This window comes from Epinephelus fuscoguttatus, linkage group LG15 (assembly GCF_011397635.1).
Source record: "Epinephelus fuscoguttatus linkage group LG15, E.fuscoguttatus.final_Chr_v1".
NCBI lineage: Eukaryota > Metazoa > Chordata > Actinopteri > Perciformes > Serranidae > Epinephelus > Epinephelus fuscoguttatus.
This window is the reverse complement of record NC_064766.1, coordinates 30,789,662-30,807,733: the sequence shown is the minus strand read 5'-3', so window position 1 is coordinate 30,807,733 and position 18,072 is coordinate 30,789,662. Positions and strand designations below refer to the sequence as shown.

Below are 18,072 nucleotides of genomic sequence, written 5' to 3'. Positions count from 1 at the left end.
TGGTGATTTTTAAAGAAAACATGTCTTCCATGTTGTCTTAAAAAAAAGCAGTAAAAAAAAATTACAAATACAACCATTTAAATTCACATGCCCCTCCCTTGTGGCAGAATAAAAAACACAAGCCCTTCCCCATTGCTTAAAAATTATGTGACATGCCTCCCCCTTACAAGTAACGAACAGTCCCTAACTTACTTACCCCTTACTCTTCTTTGGTCTGAGGTTTCACCGTTGTTCCCTAGCAACCAGAGTCCGCCTGCACGCTGCCAGCCCGGCTCCAGACGTCCAGCGCAGGCTGCATTATTAATGATGCCACAGACATTAAAACCTGTCCGAGAAACCATATGGCAACAAAGAAAGAGACAAAATACGGCAGATAGTTGTAAAATGATGTCAGGAGCGAGATCACGGCTGTGGATCGGATCAACTTAATGTCGCAGTGCTGAAGGACCAGTTCAAAACCCGGGTAAGTTCCCACCACAGCATCACGATATGAGACTGACGGTTTAGTAGCCTGCAGAATACAGACACTGACTTTTGATGAAGCGTTTTATGACAGTCTGACTCTGCAGTGTAGTAGCTTATGCTACTTTATTGTAATGCCAGAGCTTTCACAACACTCCTCACTAGTGGTAGAAAAGAACTAAGTGCATTTACTCAAGTACCTGCTATACTTCAGTGCACGTTTGAGACATTTCTCTCGAGTGTTTCCATTTTCTGCTACTTTATTCTTATACTCCACTACACTTTAGAAGCAAATATTGTACATATTATTTTATCATTACATTTATTTGACAGATACAGTTAATATACTTTCAGATTGTCTCCAAGTCCTTAAACAGTCTTACAATGTCTTGATTCTAATTTTGTAATAGGCCTTAAAAGTCATTAAATAGTCTTAAATTTGAATTTGTTAGTCAAGCTCTTCTGTGTCATTTCTGATGTTACAATTTTTTTAACCTACCACTGAACCTAAATACTTTATACTTACACATATTTGCTGGCAATTGTAAGTTAACCTAACTCCCTATTACTTAACTTTAAACTTACCTGCGATGCTTGAATAAGAAAAAGTTGATTTATCCAAAATTCAGTCATGAATTTGGTTTAAAATTATCTTAAAAGTTCTAAAAAAGCATTTAAGTGTCTAATACATGAAGACACTCTGTTTCAGATTCTCACCGAACATAAACATGCAGCTTGTATCAGCTTATAAAATATGATGCATTACCAACAGAATATTGACAACTCCCTTTGACATCTACAACATATAAAGGAATGCATAATACTTTACACTACCTCTGATTTCTGCTGACAACCTGACTAAGATTTAAATGCAGGACTTTCCTTGCAATAAAATATTTCAGTATTTTGGGAATTGCTGCTCTCATATATGTAACCTTTGTCCACTGCCGTTTCTCACACACACACTTTCACCCGTAATCATTCACACCAACACCTTACACATGTCACACAAACCTCTGCGCACACAATGCATGATTGTTAAATAATTGACAGGTTAGCACATTTTGATCCATTGTTGTCAGCTCAGGAGTAGCGTTGCTAAGTGATGAACAGGTGCTCCATCCTACTTTCTTACCCCCTGTCTTGACACAGGCGAAGACAAAGTGTCCATGGAGGGAGAACCAGAGGAGTCAGATGAGGACGTTCAGGGAGAGGACAAGCCCACGGTGCTCTGGGAGAAGTGCATTCAACAGAGCATCTTTGTGGACCTCAGTGAGGATGAAAGTCTCCACCTCAGTGACCTGGAGAGTTCTTTAGCTTTGCATCTGTCCCGTGCAGGGTCTGCGGCCTCCGAGGCCAGCATCCATCTCAGTGGTGAGTCCTGGAGTCATCTGTTTCTCTGTTGAATTTTTATGGATGTTAAACTGGCTTATTTTATCTGTCTTGACAGTATACATCACATTGTCTGAATAATTATATGCATGTCTGACAACATTTCTGAAAGGATCCCTACAGAGATAGACCTTTTTGTAAAAGAGTAAGATCCTTTTTGTTTCACCAGAAACCACCCTGAAATCTCTATTGCCAAATTCACCAGACTCCATCAAAATAAACAACAATTTAAGCATGTATAGAACCAGTATATTTTCATGTATATTTTGAGGATTAAAGTTTTATTTCAATCAAACCAGAATTGGTGATTGGTGGAACAGTGGGAGGACAAACCAAGGCTGCTTTTCCATGTTTTATTTTGTTTCTGGCGACTTGGAAGGAAGTGAGTTTTTACAATGATAAAATTAGTTTATTTAAATTGAGTCAGGTGGTTTTGACAATAGCGATTTTGGGGTTGCTTGTAGTCAAACCCAAAGGATTTTACTCTTTAAAAAAAGGTCTGTCTCCGTAGGGATCCTTTTCATAATATTGTCAGACACTTAGAATAACAATCCGAGCCTGTCAGTGGCAAAAATGTGCATTAACGTAGCATAATTAACCCAAGTGGTTATACCGCAGCCTGTTTTGTAGCTGAAGGCTGCAGCCCGTTTGTTTAATACTGGGCCAGTTTCAAAAGTTATTGTTCCCATTAGTCATTTAGACACAAACATTTAAAAAAAAAGAAGGTAAAATAGCATCCAGGTTGAAAAATACACGTTTTCCTTTAAATCCCTTTAATTTGTCATTTATGCTGATGATGTTCTTTAATATGCAGGGAGTGCAGAGCTGTCAGCCTTGGATGTAACCTCCTCAGAGTCCAGTGTTGTCAGCAGTCAAAGTGAGAGGGTGGTAGACAGCAAGACCAAGAGTAGCATATTGCATGTGTCTGCCCAAAGACCAAATACCATGCAAGATGAGCCGCCCTCAAAGCAGCATCATGAGGACCGAGGGCAAGATACCAGTGACGAGGATCATGAGGACCTACCTTATGATGGCGACCTCGGAAGCCCTTACTTCAATCAGACAGCTGACTCTGGTCATATGAGCTCTGATGGAGGAGAAACGGTTCATGGAAGTCCTGATGTCCCTGTTTTGCTTGATTGTAACACAAGGGATAGAGATGATATTAATGGACGTCTGGTTTCCGTTGAGCATAACGCTGAGAAACCAACAATTTTGTCACAAGAGGATGCCAACATGAAACAGGACAACTGTTTTGATGCTTCCAACCCAGGTGAGGTTGGACCATCATGCCCTTATCCTTCAGACATTAACCAGGTGTTGCTGCGACACTTCTCCCAGGAGGAGCTGTTGCGGTCAGGTCGGCCAATTGAGGCAGAGACTCTGCCGGAGGTGTCCCTACTGGAGAGCATGGATGACACAGTTTTTAGCTTGGCTCCGACACACAACAGCACAGCAATTAAAAGTAACCACTCAGAGGGTCCTGCTTGTACTTCTGAGATTGATCAGAGTTTCTGCTCTGACAGGACAGATGAAAAATCTGCATCAAAAAATTCAAGTTTAGAGAAAGAAGAAGAGAGGGGAATTGATACTGTCACTTCTGCTCCTTCTAGCGGCATTATATCCAGCCCTGTGAGTACAGACTCAGAGCAGGGCAGTGGCGGTGTGAGTGCTGCTGACGTAGAGGAGCAGGAAAAGGCCAAAGAGGATGTTCAGGTTCAGAGAGTCCCACTTGTGCGCACAAGGTCCTTCAGCGAGATGAAGTACGGCCAAGGCCAAGTCCATTACCCCCTCCCTGACTTCTCCAAGGTTGCCCCAAAGGTAAAAATCCCCAAAGCTCCAAGTGGTCCACCCAAGCCTGTACCCCAGAGCCCCAGCACCGTGCACAGAGCCCAGTCCTCTCCAGGTATGTTAGATGTGATCAGCAGAGTCCTTGAGGATACGGTCCAGCCATCAGAGAAGCCTTATGTCTTCAAAGACCAGGACAAACAGACTTCTCCAGCACTGGCGCATCACCTGCAGGTAGAAAACAGTCATTTTAGTGCACCTGTGCACTTGTATTTCCTTAAACAGAAACAAATTTTAATGTGCGTACGACGTGCGACTAACGTGTCTTATTCCATATTTCTTCAGGCTGAATATGATGAATTAGTAACCAAAAAAGCTGAGGCAGAAAACCTAATCGATCAAATGAGAATAGAAACCAACGTAAGTACAAAGTTTCTTTTACACAACCTAAATCATGAAGGCATGTGAGAAATCAGACATAATTTTTTCACTGCAAGTTACAGATTTATGGATGTATTTTCACAGGCTCAGCCCTCCTCTAAACTGATGCTTTACTTAGAGTGTGATGATGATGATGATGATGATCAGGGGAACTTAGTTGAGGGAAGCCATCTTGGTCCCGTGGCTCCTCGCCTTCCCCCATCAGGTACGTCTCTGTGTCTGACATCTGATATTATGACAGGTCAAAGCTTTGCTTCGCTACCTGCAATTTGCCCAGTGAAGTGCGGCTGGTTTCCATGGAGATAGATGGGGTCAGATGACAGTATTCTAGTTACACAAACATATTCACTTTGCTGCTGGAGCACGTTAGTCAAGTGGGAGACAGTGGCTGTAAAGTGGATCTAATTAGACTTAAATATTTCAACTTTTATTTCTGTCATATTTTTAAATGGTAAGATTGTCAGTAACTGTACGTATAATATACACTTTTTTATACTTCACAAATTAACAAATTCTTTGCATGAGTACACTGAAAGTATAAAATATCAGCTTACACTCCTCATCGAGTATGAGGTAAAGACAGGTATGTAAAAGAGTGATTCTTTTTATTTTATTTTAATCCTGTCTATTATTCTATTTATAAGTTTTCCGTCACAAGAATACAGATATCTTTTTTTATTTTTTTTTCATTAACAGATGCTCAAATTACAGTGTATGAGCAGTTCCAAAAATGTGTTTCCATTCATGCATTTGAAAATATTATTTTAAAAAGAAAATGTAAAAGTAAAAGGACAAAAGAGGCAAAAAACAAAACACAAAAAATACACACACACACACACACACACAAAAATTAAAGTTCAAGCATCTCAGGGTCTTGTTCACAAGTGAGGGTAGAATGCAGCGTGAGATGGATCAGCGGTTTGGTGCGGCGTCTGCAGTGATGCAGGTGCTGTGCCCGGCCGTCGTGGTGAAGAGGGAGCTGAGCCGGAAGGTGAAGCTTTCGATTTACTGGCCCATCTACATCCCAGCCCTCACCTATGGTTATAAGGTCTGGGTAGTGACCGAAAGAATGAGGTTGCGGATACAAGTGAATTGAGTTTCCTCAGTGACCCCACTGAGGAAATTCATTTCAACCACTTGTATCCGCAACCTCATTCTGGGCTCAGTCTTAGAGATAGGGTAAGGAGCTAGGACATCTGGAGGGAGCTTGGAGTAGAACCGCTGCTCCTTTGTGTTGAAAGGGGTCAGTTGAGGTGGTTCAGGCATCTGATCAGGATCCTCCTGGGTGCCTCTTGTTAGAGGTGGTTCAGGCACATCCCACTGGTAGGAGGCCCTGGGGCAGACCCAGAACACGCTGGAGGGATTACATATTTCATCTGGCCTGGGAACGCCTTGGGGTCCCCCAGGAGGAGCTGGAAAAAGTTCCGGGGAGAGGGGTCTTTGGGATGCACCAGTTTGATAGTTGAGATTAAGATGTGGAAGACCCAGGATCGGGTACATGTTGCTTACAATGCTTTGTTAGGTGTGTATCACTACAGCTCTGCTTTGTGTTTCAGAAAGCTTTGGTGAAACAACCCCCCAAAGCAACATGAAGGAAATGAACACAGCTTCCTCCAGCCAGCCTGAGGAGGGCCCCAGTGACGGAGACACAATGACTGCTGAGCTGACGGACATCGTCAGCCAGTTCCTGCAGACAGTAAGTTTGAAGATGTGCCAGGATGTTTGTAGGCTGCCATTAAATGAACAAAACCATCTATAAACCCTCTTCTGTTCAGGTGGAAGAGTTCAAATTGAGTGTAAGCAACATGTCAGTCAACACAGCAGAACAGCAAATGGTAAGAGCTGTTCACTTCCTTTGTATGTAGTTTAGATGTTTTTTAATGTAATGCATGGGCTATGATAATATGGGCTGGAACATCACAGGTGCACTTTTTTCCTTCTGCATGTGCGTAAATGTAAAAATGTGTCCATTGTCAGATGTTGAGGAGCATGATGGAGGCTCAGGACCAACTGGAAAGAAAATACATCAGTAAGAAGGAGGAGCACAGAGCTCTGGAGATGCAAAACTACATGGGCTTGTCCAGGAACACTGGCACCTTTGATCCAAACAGGTTAAAGAGACACCGCTATATCACCTATGTGAACGTGTCGGTGTCATGTTAATGCATCCATTCATGTGTGTGCGTATGTGTGTGTGTTAAAACGAGTGCAGGTTGGTGGAGGGAGACATATTCAGAATAGGGATGCTCCTTGAGGACATAAAGGAGATGATAGATAAAAACGTGTGCGAGCAGATTTCTCCACCGCCTTCATCCTCCACTCCAACACCCATGAAAGAGATGCTGCATGTGAAGCTCAGTCCTCTCTGCATGACCACACCCTCACCATCTCTGCATGAGGTAACCAACTCACAAACACAACCATAACCTCACTAACACCTTCACCTTCACAAATTTTTGCCACTTTAGCAGCCGGCTCTAGGACTGGCACGTTATTCAATCAACCACTCAGTCCACAGTGAGATATGAAAGATTCCAATAAAATTTCATAGTGATCCCTAATTTTGTTTTTAATAAACTCATCCTTGAATTTCCCCAGCAGAGCTTATGTTACTATATGATGATGATGATGATGATGATTTTAAGATATAGTAATGAAGAATACAGTATGTAATCTCACTGGAATGTACTACATCTTATTAAAGATGTTCTAAGTGGCTCTATTACAGTGCACATTTCCTTATTTTGATATTATGTACCAGCACATTCTGCCATGAAGCAATCGGCCACTATCTAACCTTAACTCTAATTTAAGCATCTAAATAGCAAATGCACACACACATATAATGAACAGGATAACAACATAGAAAAATACTACTGCATGTTATACCCCTCTCCCAGCAAGCTGGTGACCAGCAGCACCAGGTCTAACCTGTGTAACAGCAGCAACAGAAAGTTTGATGATCTGTGAGCAGTTGGGGCTGTCTGGTCCCTGGAGTTGCGAAGTGTACTGGCTGGATTTTGGGTTCTGTGGCTGCTGACTGGGGGTCCATATCCAGAGCTCCTGTCAGTTCTCCTCCAAGCAAGGTGAACTGTAGTGGTGCAGAGTGAGACACTGTGATTCAAGGCTCTAGCCAACGTTAGCTACATAAACGTGAACTCTGCTCCTGTTAGCAGAGTGCTAAACTATTAGCAACACTTTCTCTCCATCTTTGGAACACTTTGCCGATACTGACATGTTTTATTTTGTTTATTGTCAGACTCTCTTTGAGACTCTGTCTTTGATAAGTCCATCTTCCTTTTTTGAGTTGCTTTGTAGTGTAGGCAGTTGATGCCCAAGATGGAATAGCAAATTTCTCTGCGAGATTCGCCACCATTGATCAGGCTTTCACTGAAGGGACGTGCATGGGCATTTACATTAATAGCACAGCCAACATGAACGCCCTCTTTCGGAAATGACCCGTGATTGGCCAAAGTCTCTGTCACATGCTAGATTTCTAAAGCCTGAACACTGAGACAAGAGGAGATGCAGAAATCTAGTGTTCTTTCAGTCCACATGAATAACAATATGCTTTGTAAGTTCTGGTTTATTACCGGATTTTTGCCCAATGTTGGCAAAATAAAACGGCCTACTTGAGCTTTAAAGGTCCTCTGACTTTTCTTTTGGCACAAGCAGAGGGTTATTTTTGGCTCAGAGTGCAATTTGTAATAACTGTGGTAAGCCCCTGACTTTTCCTCTCGTACCACCATCACGTCAAAACTTTAATTTATCATTTTAGTTCCTAACCTTTGATGTATCATCAGCCTCAGCTTTACTTCAGTCTGTTTAGTGAGCAAATGTGTGCATGTTAACATGTTGAACTAAGCACATGAACATGGTTAACATAATACCTGCTAAACATCAGCATGTTACAGTGCCATCGTGAGAATGTCGGCACTTTCAAAATGCCTGAATACAATATGTCTAATGTTTATGTAACATACTCCGGCCTTCAGAAGCTAATCTGTAGCATCCATGCACCTTCATCTGTGATAAACTCTTTCCTGAAGGAAATTCCGAGTGTGCATGTGCGTATGTGAGTGTGTGTAAGATCACACTAACTGCAATTTGTCTGACTGGATCTCATGTTTCAGGGTCCAAGTGCAGGTTTTTCCACTGTGGGTTATGAGATGGAGACATGGAAAGAGGAAGAAAGGGAGGAGGAAGTGGAGGACGTCAGTGGGGTCCATGGAGATAATGGATTGCAGCGGAGCAGTGAACTCATAACAACTGACTCTTGGCTGAAATATACTCGCCATAGCTACTGCCAGTCAAGGTATTTGTTAAAATATTGTAAAAGCTGCAATAATGTTTAATCTTTTATATATATTTTTAAATTTTCATAATTGTGAATAATGAATATCTTTAGTTTTTAGGTTTTAGATATATTAGTTAATCACCTGAGTGAAACACCTCTGCTCTTGTAAATGATTTGATCAAACAAGTACTGGTGTTAATTCTGTACGGGAAATTGAAAGTGGCCAGGATACATAAATATAAAACACCACTGTTGTTTCACTGCCACTATTGTGTCCAGCTATTGATGTTTTGAGTGGTGCTCGCATGCTTGTTTGTGCTCAAATAATAGGCACGTTCTCAGCCCTCCCACAGGCAGATAGTGTTTCAGGTGCAGTGTTGGTGTTAGTTTCCACCGAGTGTTCGAGTCGCTGTGTGCAGGCTTTCTTCTCTGTCCTGTTTCAGGAGCTCACAGGGCTCTGTGGAGGGACTGGAGATCCAGACAGCTGAGGCTGAAGAAGATAGGAGCGCATCTGAGGCGATAGATCACAGTGACATCTTAGCATACTTGAATGGAGGTGGTTCATCCTCAAGACGGAGGCAGTGGACACCTCACAGGTCAGTGATATTAAAATCTTCTTGGCCATATAAAAGAGCTGATTGTGACTCAGTCGGCTCGCTGTTGTGGTTTCTCCATACTGTTTTGCTCTTAAATAATGTATCACTCACACAAGTAATCCATCATGTAATCCTGTCACAGTGTAAGTGAGCTACTTTTGCATACTGTGTGTTCTGTTAATCTAGAAACAGGAAGCATCTCTTGCTACATTGTGAATTTTTGCACATCTCCTGTTCAATATGTTTGCATATCCTGCACAAAACTTGTGTTAGTAATTTATCGGATTCTGATCTACTGTACCACCCTACCTCACTTGTTGTTGTTGCAGTCATAGCATCCCTGTTAGCGTCCCGAACCCGGTGGGTGAATGTGATCAGGGTGATTCTGTGAGTCTGGCTGTGGAGGTCTCGTCTTCCTCTAATGCACCCGGAGACTCAGACACCCACAGCCTCTCGGAGCCTCCTCTCAACACCTCATCTGTATCACAGGTCAGTCACAGATAGTTGGTTAGTTTGACAATTTTAGTCTAATGTTTGTTGATTTTCAGGGATGCCGTTTAAGTTTCAGCAGTGTGGAGGATGTGTAGGCTGCTTTGTCTTAACTGTTGTTGGGGTTTCTGGGGTGCAGAGGATTGTGAGTCCAGAGACAGACAGTGGATTTGGGAGCTCTTACTTGAATCAATCAGCCTCTGGAACGTTTCAACCAAATCTACTCACAGAGAGGTACAAATCAATATAATCAGCAACAATGAAATGTTTTTTTTTTTTTAAAGGGACAGTTTAACCCAAAATCAAAAATGGATATTTGGACCACAGTTACTATCTATATTTCACATGGGTCTAACTTGAGAATAAACCCTGTTTTCATCCTCCCATCTACAGTCTGCAGTCACCGAATGATGGTCTAAGTAGCTCAGACAGCGAGGGCTCTGGCTCCAACTTGCAGACAGCTATCCACCCTGTCACCCAGCGGTGGGCCAGTCCGCACCCGTCTCTCCAGTCACAGTCCTGTGGTGCAGCAGCAGCAGTGGAGCAGTGGGTGGAGAGCACCACTAAAGAGCCTTCAGTCAGGCTGCAGGGTGAGTTAATCTGTCTGCATGAGGAAGTTCTGTTTTTATTCCATCTTATCTGGTCAATACTGAAATGATGAACTGTTTTCCCCCACTGACTAATAGGATCTGAACGCAGTCTGCCTGCCCAGCTCCATCACCACGTATCTGAACCTGTTCTCAGCACCACCATGGACACAGAAGAAAGAGGCAGCCCACCATACTCATGCCCGTGTAATAGGTCGGTATATATGTGCTCAGGAAGCAGCCGCTTTGGTAGTTTTCTCCATAAATTCAATGCTAAACAAAAGCTCATTTTAGGTGTGAAATATGTATCAACAGTTGCTACTTCTCTGCCATTACACAGTGATACACATTTGATTATCTGTGTGTGTCTTATGTGTGTGTTTAGTGAGGCTCTCCTGGCCTTACAGTCAGAGGTATCCCGGCTTAAGAAGGACCTGGAGGAGGGCTTGGTCCAGCTGCCTCATCTAGCACAGAAGATGGACTATCTCACCTCCAAATACAGGCAGGAGCGTCAGGAGCGCAGGTCTAAAACCAGGTCAAAGACCCACCACAGATCAGGCTGCAACAGGTGAGGAGCTGATCCTGCAGGCTGGAGGAAGAAAAGGATAGTGGACACAAACACACATAAAAAGTCTCTGTGACGAATGCAGATGCTGAACATCAAATGATAGATCATGTTCTTACCAATTAATCATTACAGAGTCATTATTATGACCCTTTTTATTATAACCTCTAGTGTGTGGAAGCCGTCGAATAGCACACAGAACGTGAGTGATCTTAGTTCCAGTCAGGTGAAGACAGAGGACTGGATCTCATCAGACATGGACCCCAGCAAGAGCAAAGGTACTCCATGTCTCAAAGTGTTTATTTATATTTGTATATGTGTGTGTTTCCTTCGTCATCTACTATAGTTCTGATTATTTACTCTCTTTAGGTACAGACAGTGGTGACACAGCTGGCTCCGAGATCATGTTGCAGTCCCACAATTCGCCTGTAGGGAGCAGGAGAGGCAGCTGCAGTGTGCGCTCCTCACCTGAGTTTCAGTATAAACTTAATGGAGCACAACAGTCCAACAGAGGTAATAATCACAGCTGTTTTCCACAGTATAGTACAGTACTTTTATATAGCATGTCATTTACATGTATGTTATCCTCTGTCAGGGTCAGAGGGAAATGGCTCAGTGAAAACTTTTGGTCTGACCAGCTCCATTTTAAAAGGAGGGACAGCTTCTGACAGCCATGCCAAGCAGAGACAAAGTGAGTGCTCTGATGTTTGTAATGTCAACATTTTGGTGTTATTGGTATTGATAAAACAGTGAATATGGCAGTTATTAACTTTATTTTTCCATTATAGACAAATTGATATCAGAGTATATTGTATACTAGAAACACACAAGAGTAACAGTGTCCAAAAGTCATCCCTTATAACTTCAAAATACAAGTCAGGGCTGTAGATATGTGCAGTATTGTGTTTTATTGGTTTACACACTGTAGTGCCGCTTACTGTATGTTCCCTTGGTCAGCAGCCTTCACAGAGAGTTTTTACTCCAAGGAGAGGTGGTCTCTTTTCTCCTCTCCATCTCTTCAGAAGCCCCTTCTCCAGGTCAGCTACGGCTCCTCCAGCAGCCTGCCTGCAAGGTAAACACATCACTGACTGGAAGCAGACAGACATTTATCAGCAGTTTCCCAAATAAAGTTGGCAAATGACAAAGCTCTATTAAAGTGGAATCATTCTCTATCGCTGTTTGTCCTCAAATGCAGCTACAAAGTGAGGGAGCCACCTCTGCACTCCATGTCCCATCACAGAAAGCGCTCCACCCAGTCAGACACGGCCCTCCTGCCCAGTAATGTGTACTTCCAGCGGACGCCGTCCCCAGCGTCAGCGCCTTCAAAGACTGGCAGCAGGACAGGAAGACGCAGAGGAAGCAAGGTGAGATGTTTGATCTCTTCACATGCATGCAAGGGAGCATATGAAACTGATGGATTTAGGGGTCCTTTGCCACAAAATTTTGAGCATCACTTAATTTCCTGCATTCAGGTGAATTTTATACACTGAATTGTCTTTGATTTTATCAAAATAAAAGTCCTCTGCTACTGCCATGTTTTTTATAAGGGGGGACGAATGTACATGTTCTAAATATTATCCTGTGTCCCCCCCAAAATCTATTCCCATGCATGTCTGACATTTTAGAGATCCTCCCTGCAAACAAGATATTTGTGGTTGCAGTGCCATTTTTTTTATGTGCAGCCCATGGCAGAGTGTGCTAACTGTTTTCTAGGAGGAAGACATGAACAGGACTCTAGACCAGGCTATTGAGGTAGCCCGCAACATGAAGAGGACCACCGACCGAATGGCCAAGAGGCTGTCAGCTGACCTGGCTAAGGCTCAGCTCCACAGGAAACTGCACCACATGCAGCCACTAGGGGGCAGAAAACACCATGAATTATAACAAACGGTACAGATCAGTTTACTCTGTAATCATAAACCTGCCAGTCGCTGTGACACCTGCTGCCTGTGTAGAATATATCACTGTTAGATGATGAGTTATTTAAAGAGTTATTGATTTATATTTTACATGGTTGTATGTTTGTGTATTTATACATATTAAAGTGAAAGCACACTGCAAAAATGAAAATTTGATATCATAAACTTTCCATTACATGGTAAGGTTTGGGGATTTTTTTTTTAAGCAGATTGACATTTTGTTTTTGAGTTTCTTTGCATTTTTATTTAAAAAATCATCCAGCATCTCAGTTTTATTCCCATCAGTGTGCAAGATTTAACCAAAAAACATGATATACCCACGACAGAGGGAACATTTTTGCAATATGGGCCAGTTGTGACCTTTAGGAGGGACAAATCAGTCACAGTACAATGCAATAAATATAAACTTTATCTTTTCACAATTCTCCGTATCAGTCACCCAATCCTCGTTTTCTGTACATTACACCTGCTCCCCAACTCCACTATCCAGTGCACCCAAGCAGCCACAGGGGAAAGAGATAAAGTTAAATCACACTAAAAGTAGGTCAGATTTGAAATCTTACATTTCAGGAAAATCCCTCTCTGTCCATACTTTGAGTATCAGCTTTTGGCCTTTTAGCTAATATGCTCATCTGACGCCTCTAATGCACGGCCCTGCTGGCCTGTGGCTGCAAGTGTCACCTTACTGAGTTTCTGTCGGAGGGCTTTGTCGCCATCACAGCCTGCTGGTGCCGAGCTGCGTTCACTTTTTGTTTGTTGGGTGTTGAGTTTCATTGTTGTTCTGGAGGGGGGTATCAGGGAAGACGATGTGTCCAAACAACATTCCTGAACTGCTCCCTGTGATTGTTTGGAGAATAGATGATCCTCTCGGTGTTCACTAACCTGTAGGCCATCAGCAGGGCAGACAGTCACAGTGTCTTCTCAAACAGAGCAGTTGATCTCTCACATTTAGACACAGAATCACCCCCACGGATCACTGAGCGTCTAAGACAGCTCAGGGTCACAGTCTAGACGCAACATTTCAGTGACTCATGTTGAATGCGTAATAAGCCATTTTTAGTTTACACCGCTGTGATACTCTCGTAGACGTTCCAATGCGTTGTTTTTCTCCTTGATGCCGACTCCAGGATGTGATCACACTCATTGAAAGCACTCATTGAAAAGCGACAACGGAAACAAAGCGGCAGCAATTTAAAGTAAGTTTCCAGACTGCAGTGTTCTGGAGATATTCTAAACATAGTTGATAAACAGTGTATTTTCATGTCGCATACAACACTGACGACCTGACATCATATCTGTGCATGGACTTGTTTATTTGCCGGTGCCCAATCCAGCATTTTAAAGTATCAGGCATGTCCAATACTGTTGTCTGTTCAGACTTATTACAAATGATCAGCAGCACTAGTTATGGAAAACGATTCTTTCTATGAAGGTTAAAACTGTGGGCCAAATTCTGGTCTTTGGTTTCATTCCCCCATGACAACACTGGATATTCTCACTCCCAACTCTTCAAATACTGATGATTGATCAGAGGCCCTACGCTTCTTATGACACTCTGGGTACTCCTCTAGCATTCTTTTTGGATGTGTTAAGTTTAGGCTTGTCACATGTATACAGGGTCTTTTCAAAATAAAGTCAGTGTTCAGAGGAAATGTGGTTTTTTGGCACCAAAGCTACTCAATTAGGTTTAGGAAAAGATCATGGTTTGAGTTCAAAAGACCCAATTATCAACCCTGACCAACCTCCTCCTCACATGGACTTTCTCGCTTTCAGTCAGTTGCTCTAAGGTTTACTATAAAGTTAGTGAAAGCCAGGTGCATCTCATACAGACACTAAAGGGTGCCTTGTGCATTGGTATCCAAATGGCGTCAGCATCTGAATAACAACTGGTTGGGAGGAGCAAATGTTTATCCCACATTTAAAAAAAAAAAAAAAACACGATTATAAAAGAGAGACCATTCAATACCTAACAGGTGAACAAAGCCGGACACGTGGAAAACTGTTAGCATTTCACCTCTTTGTGATGATCAGATGACTAACCTTTCAATCAGAGATGTCTCTATCTTTATGATACTCATGTCCTCATCCAGAGCAAGAGTCCAATCACTTGACTTAAATTACAGAGTTTAAGAAGAAAAAAGGGTGCAGAAAAAGCAGCTTGTCATTGGCACTGCCACCTATTAGACCTGCAGGGGGTTCTGATATTTGTGTCTTCCCAAGATTTCTTCAAGATTTTCTTTTCCCTTTTTGCTTTAGGGGGAAGTCCCCACTTAATTTAAAGTGCTGTCTATTTCTTTTCTTTTTTTTCCTCCTGACCAACGACGTACAACTGTGGAGTTGTGGAGAGTTACAGGCCTTGCTCGAGGACATGTAAGTGGTGGGTACCCTTTAGAATTTAGAATGAAAAATACTGTTGTTTAAGTATTACAACTAAACCATGTTACAGCTAACTATGTTAAATCTGCTCATTACTTCTTTAAAGTGCCCAGTATAGACATAAACCAGATGGCAGATGTGAAGGACTTGATTAGATTATTGTGGTCATTATATCAAACTAATTATTAAACCATTCATTCTTATACAGAAAGACATTGGGTGAAGTAACAACAAAAAGTTCTGACCAGTAATCTAGGGGTCTCATTTATAAAACAGTGCATAGGATCCATACTAAAAATGTACTTGTGATAAAAAGCCAAAAATGATGTGCACCAAAAAGTATTTGACAATTTGTAGATCAGGTGTCCACCTCACCATCTGCGTCACCAATTTCCTGTCTCCAAAATGTTAATGTAAGCATGGGTCAAAGATTCTCCCATCAGGTCTGTTTTTTAAATCACAACTTTTCCGTGGGAAGTGGCGCACGCCTCTTTCAGACCTTGTTTTGTGCGTGTGCAGTGTTAATAAATGGAGCCATAAATGTGGATTCATTTCAAGGACGAGTTCATGATTTTTCAAGACTGTCTTGAAACAATACTCCCATACTGACTGTACATTGAATCTGTTTTCTCTTGCTGCAATCATCCGTCTTGTCCATACTGGCAATTGAATTCATAAAGGGAATTTTGTAATAAAAAGACTAAACTTTGTGAGAAAGAAAGATTTGACTAGCCCAGATTAACCTCGGAAAACTGTTGAAATGAAATAATCATCTACAGACTTCAAACTTTGACTCTGCTCAAATTACAGCTGCCTTTTTTCAGATCTTGTTCTAATTGATTGGAAATGCTTTTAACTATATATTTAGTACACAGATTGTTTAATGTCCCGTATTTTAACCTTTAGCTATTAAACATTGTTATTATTGACTGTCTTTTTTTTCCCCAAAGATTATTTTTTCTGGCTTTTTGCCTTTAATGTTCAGGATAGAGTGAAATGGCGAGAGAGAGAGAGAGAGAGAGAGAGAGCAGGGGGTGACATGCAGCAAATGTTTGCAAGCCGGAGTCGAGCCTGCGACCGCTGCGGCAAGGCATCGCCATTGTACAGGGGCGCCGGCACTATCCACTGCGCTACCAACGCCCCTACTGACTGTCTTTTTGTATGATTTTATTTGTTAAATTGATTTTCAAATTGATCGTTCATTTGAATTTATTTTAGGTTTGCTTTTTTTCTTTTTGATGTCTTTGTCTTTGCTCAGCATCACTGAAACTGAGGGTGCCCCTCAACTGACTCCCTGAGTCTTAAATAAAGGTTTGAATATATTTTTGTACAAACTGGATTTCATGTCCAATCACTGTTGTGAGAGAGACAAAACGTGAACCTGTCCTTACAGGATACAAAACAATTGGAATCTTAACTTGGAGTTTTATCATTTGTTTGTTGAATCTAAAGGTTTCTAAATGGTCAGTGACACGTAAGTTATTTGCATCCTTGACTGTATATTGAAGCACACTGCACTATTATCTATACACAAACAATTACTCTGGGGATTTGGGGAACTGGACACGGTTACGTTTTGTTCTTTGAACTCTTCCAAAGCGATAATTATCTCATTTGTGTAGAGTTGTATCTGATCGTCTCTTTTCTTTTGGCCTTTAAGCACAAAAGAGTTGATCTGGTCCTCTGGGATCCTCCCTGCCCATCTTCATAACACACACCTGACGCAGATACTCGGCCACCGGGGACAAGACAACCTATTATTATACAACCTTTGTTGCTTAAACTGAAACTATCTGCACAGACAGTTTTGTACATGCAGTAACTTTAGAGTATGGTAAAGTTCCCTGTAGTGAATCCCAATGTATGGAGTTACAGTTATCCAAAAAGCACGTTGTGTGTGGTTACATAAGTCAGCTTGTTTCTGCTGGATTGTTTTGATTGTCAGTCTTATTGAGAAAGTGACATTTGACCTCAGCTGACTCGGACGCAGATTCATTTACTCATCAGAGAAAATAAATACTTTATTGTATACATTCAAGGGCACCTACGCAGCAACTATCTTAAATTGTAAATGCTATACTTTTCTGACATCCAACATCCATATCTACACTGACAATAAACAAATATCAACGAAGCAAGATTAGTGGCTTAGCAAGGCATGTTGAGTCTACGGCCACCCTACAAAGATGGCCCTCTTTTAACCTGGTGACTTGTACAGCAAACCTAACATGGTCAGGGCCAGTTATGTTCCGAGTTTCGGCTTGAAATCAGCTGAAAAGCTCCTTCCACAGCTCCTCTGAGAAGTGTCACTCTATAGTGAATGTAATTCATTAGCAATACAGATCGTCATCTATAGGTTATAAACGCACTTAATCCATCTTGTTGAGCCATAACTATAAAAAAAAATAGAATCACAGTTATTCTATTTCTATGGCCACAATGTTACATACATGCCCTGGACTAAACCCTATTACAGTAGCACTTACTGTATGCATCATGTCGCATTTTCTTCTTTTCAACGGAACCTGCAGTACGTCAGTGATGCAGAAATCTGAGTGATATTGTTTTATATTATTTGCAAGGCTGTTGCTCTCAGTGTTCTCTTGTCCCTGTGTCCACACTGGCTCTAAAAGAAGCCTTCAATAAAGGCACAGGTAGCATACACTTCACCATATTATTAATCAGGATGACGTTTTTATGCGTATGAAATGTGATATAATTCCTGCAAAGCATTATAACGTTACCACAGGTTTTATGCTTGATCCTGATTTGCTAAAGTCCATTTAACAATGCAGGTCAAACTTCATTTAAAAGCCCAGTTCCTTTTAGTAGCCTGGTGTAGCTACACATTTTGACGAGTAAAGGCCTGTCTCAATTAGAGGCCTGGTCTGGTTACCAGGCAGTTAATTTTTATAAAAGTTCTTTGGATGTATAAAACCGTATTGTTAACTACCCACTTGAGCTAACATTAATTGGCTGCTTAGATTGAACATAAACATATAAACGTTTAAACTTTTGCCAATGTGGAGATGCTACACATTTCATTTTACTGAAACCACGAGCACGGGAGAAGACTGTAAGTCATTCAGATTTACCAGCATAACGAAAAAACACGTGGTGACTCCATTCTTCTGAAGCTGTCAAAAAGTCAGAATAGGTG

The 18,072-nt window shown here is 41.7% G+C and overlaps 1 protein-coding gene and 1 long non-coding RNA gene across 4 annotated transcripts; one reads left to right on the top strand and one right to left on the bottom strand.

Moving 5' to 3' along the window:
- Window positions 1-208: 208 nt before the first annotated feature.
- On the top strand, window positions 209-12,600 carry LOC125901799 (uncharacterized). The gene is made up of 22 exons (XM_049597717.1): window positions 209-463; window positions 1,615-1,836; window positions 2,669-3,876; window positions 3,988-4,062; window positions 4,168-4,288; window positions 5,640-5,779; window positions 5,859-5,918; window positions 6,061-6,194; window positions 6,296-6,482; window positions 8,217-8,398; window positions 8,824-8,976; window positions 9,306-9,465; window positions 9,605-9,699; window positions 9,859-10,055; window positions 10,152-10,266; window positions 10,438-10,620; window positions 10,789-10,895; window positions 10,987-11,130; window positions 11,213-11,308; window positions 11,575-11,689; window positions 11,813-11,981; window positions 12,331-12,600. Exons 2-22 carry the CDS (start codon window positions 1,632-1,634, stop codon window positions 12,499-12,501), a joined length of 4,017 nt encoding a protein of 1,338 aa, XP_049453674.1. The 5' UTR covers window positions 209-463; window positions 1,615-1,631; the 3' UTR covers window positions 12,502-12,600.
- On the bottom strand, window positions 3,787-11,646 carry LOC125901801 (uncharacterized). 3 transcript variants are annotated; one of them, XR_007451029.1, is made up of 5 exons: window positions 11,556-11,646; window positions 10,543-10,641; window positions 9,286-9,454; window positions 7,015-7,174; window positions 3,787-3,870 (listed from the first exon to the last, which is right to left on the bottom strand). It is a non-coding gene; the product is annotated as an uncharacterized LOC125901801 (long non-coding RNA). The 3 variants fall into 3 exon arrangements; XR_007451031.1 differs by lacking the exon at window positions 11,556-11,646 and having other exon boundaries at window positions 10,458-10,567; XR_007451030.1 differs by lacking the exons at window positions 10,543-10,641; window positions 11,556-11,646 and adding an exon at window positions 9,580-9,733.
- Window positions 12,601-18,072: the final 5,472 nt, after the last annotated feature.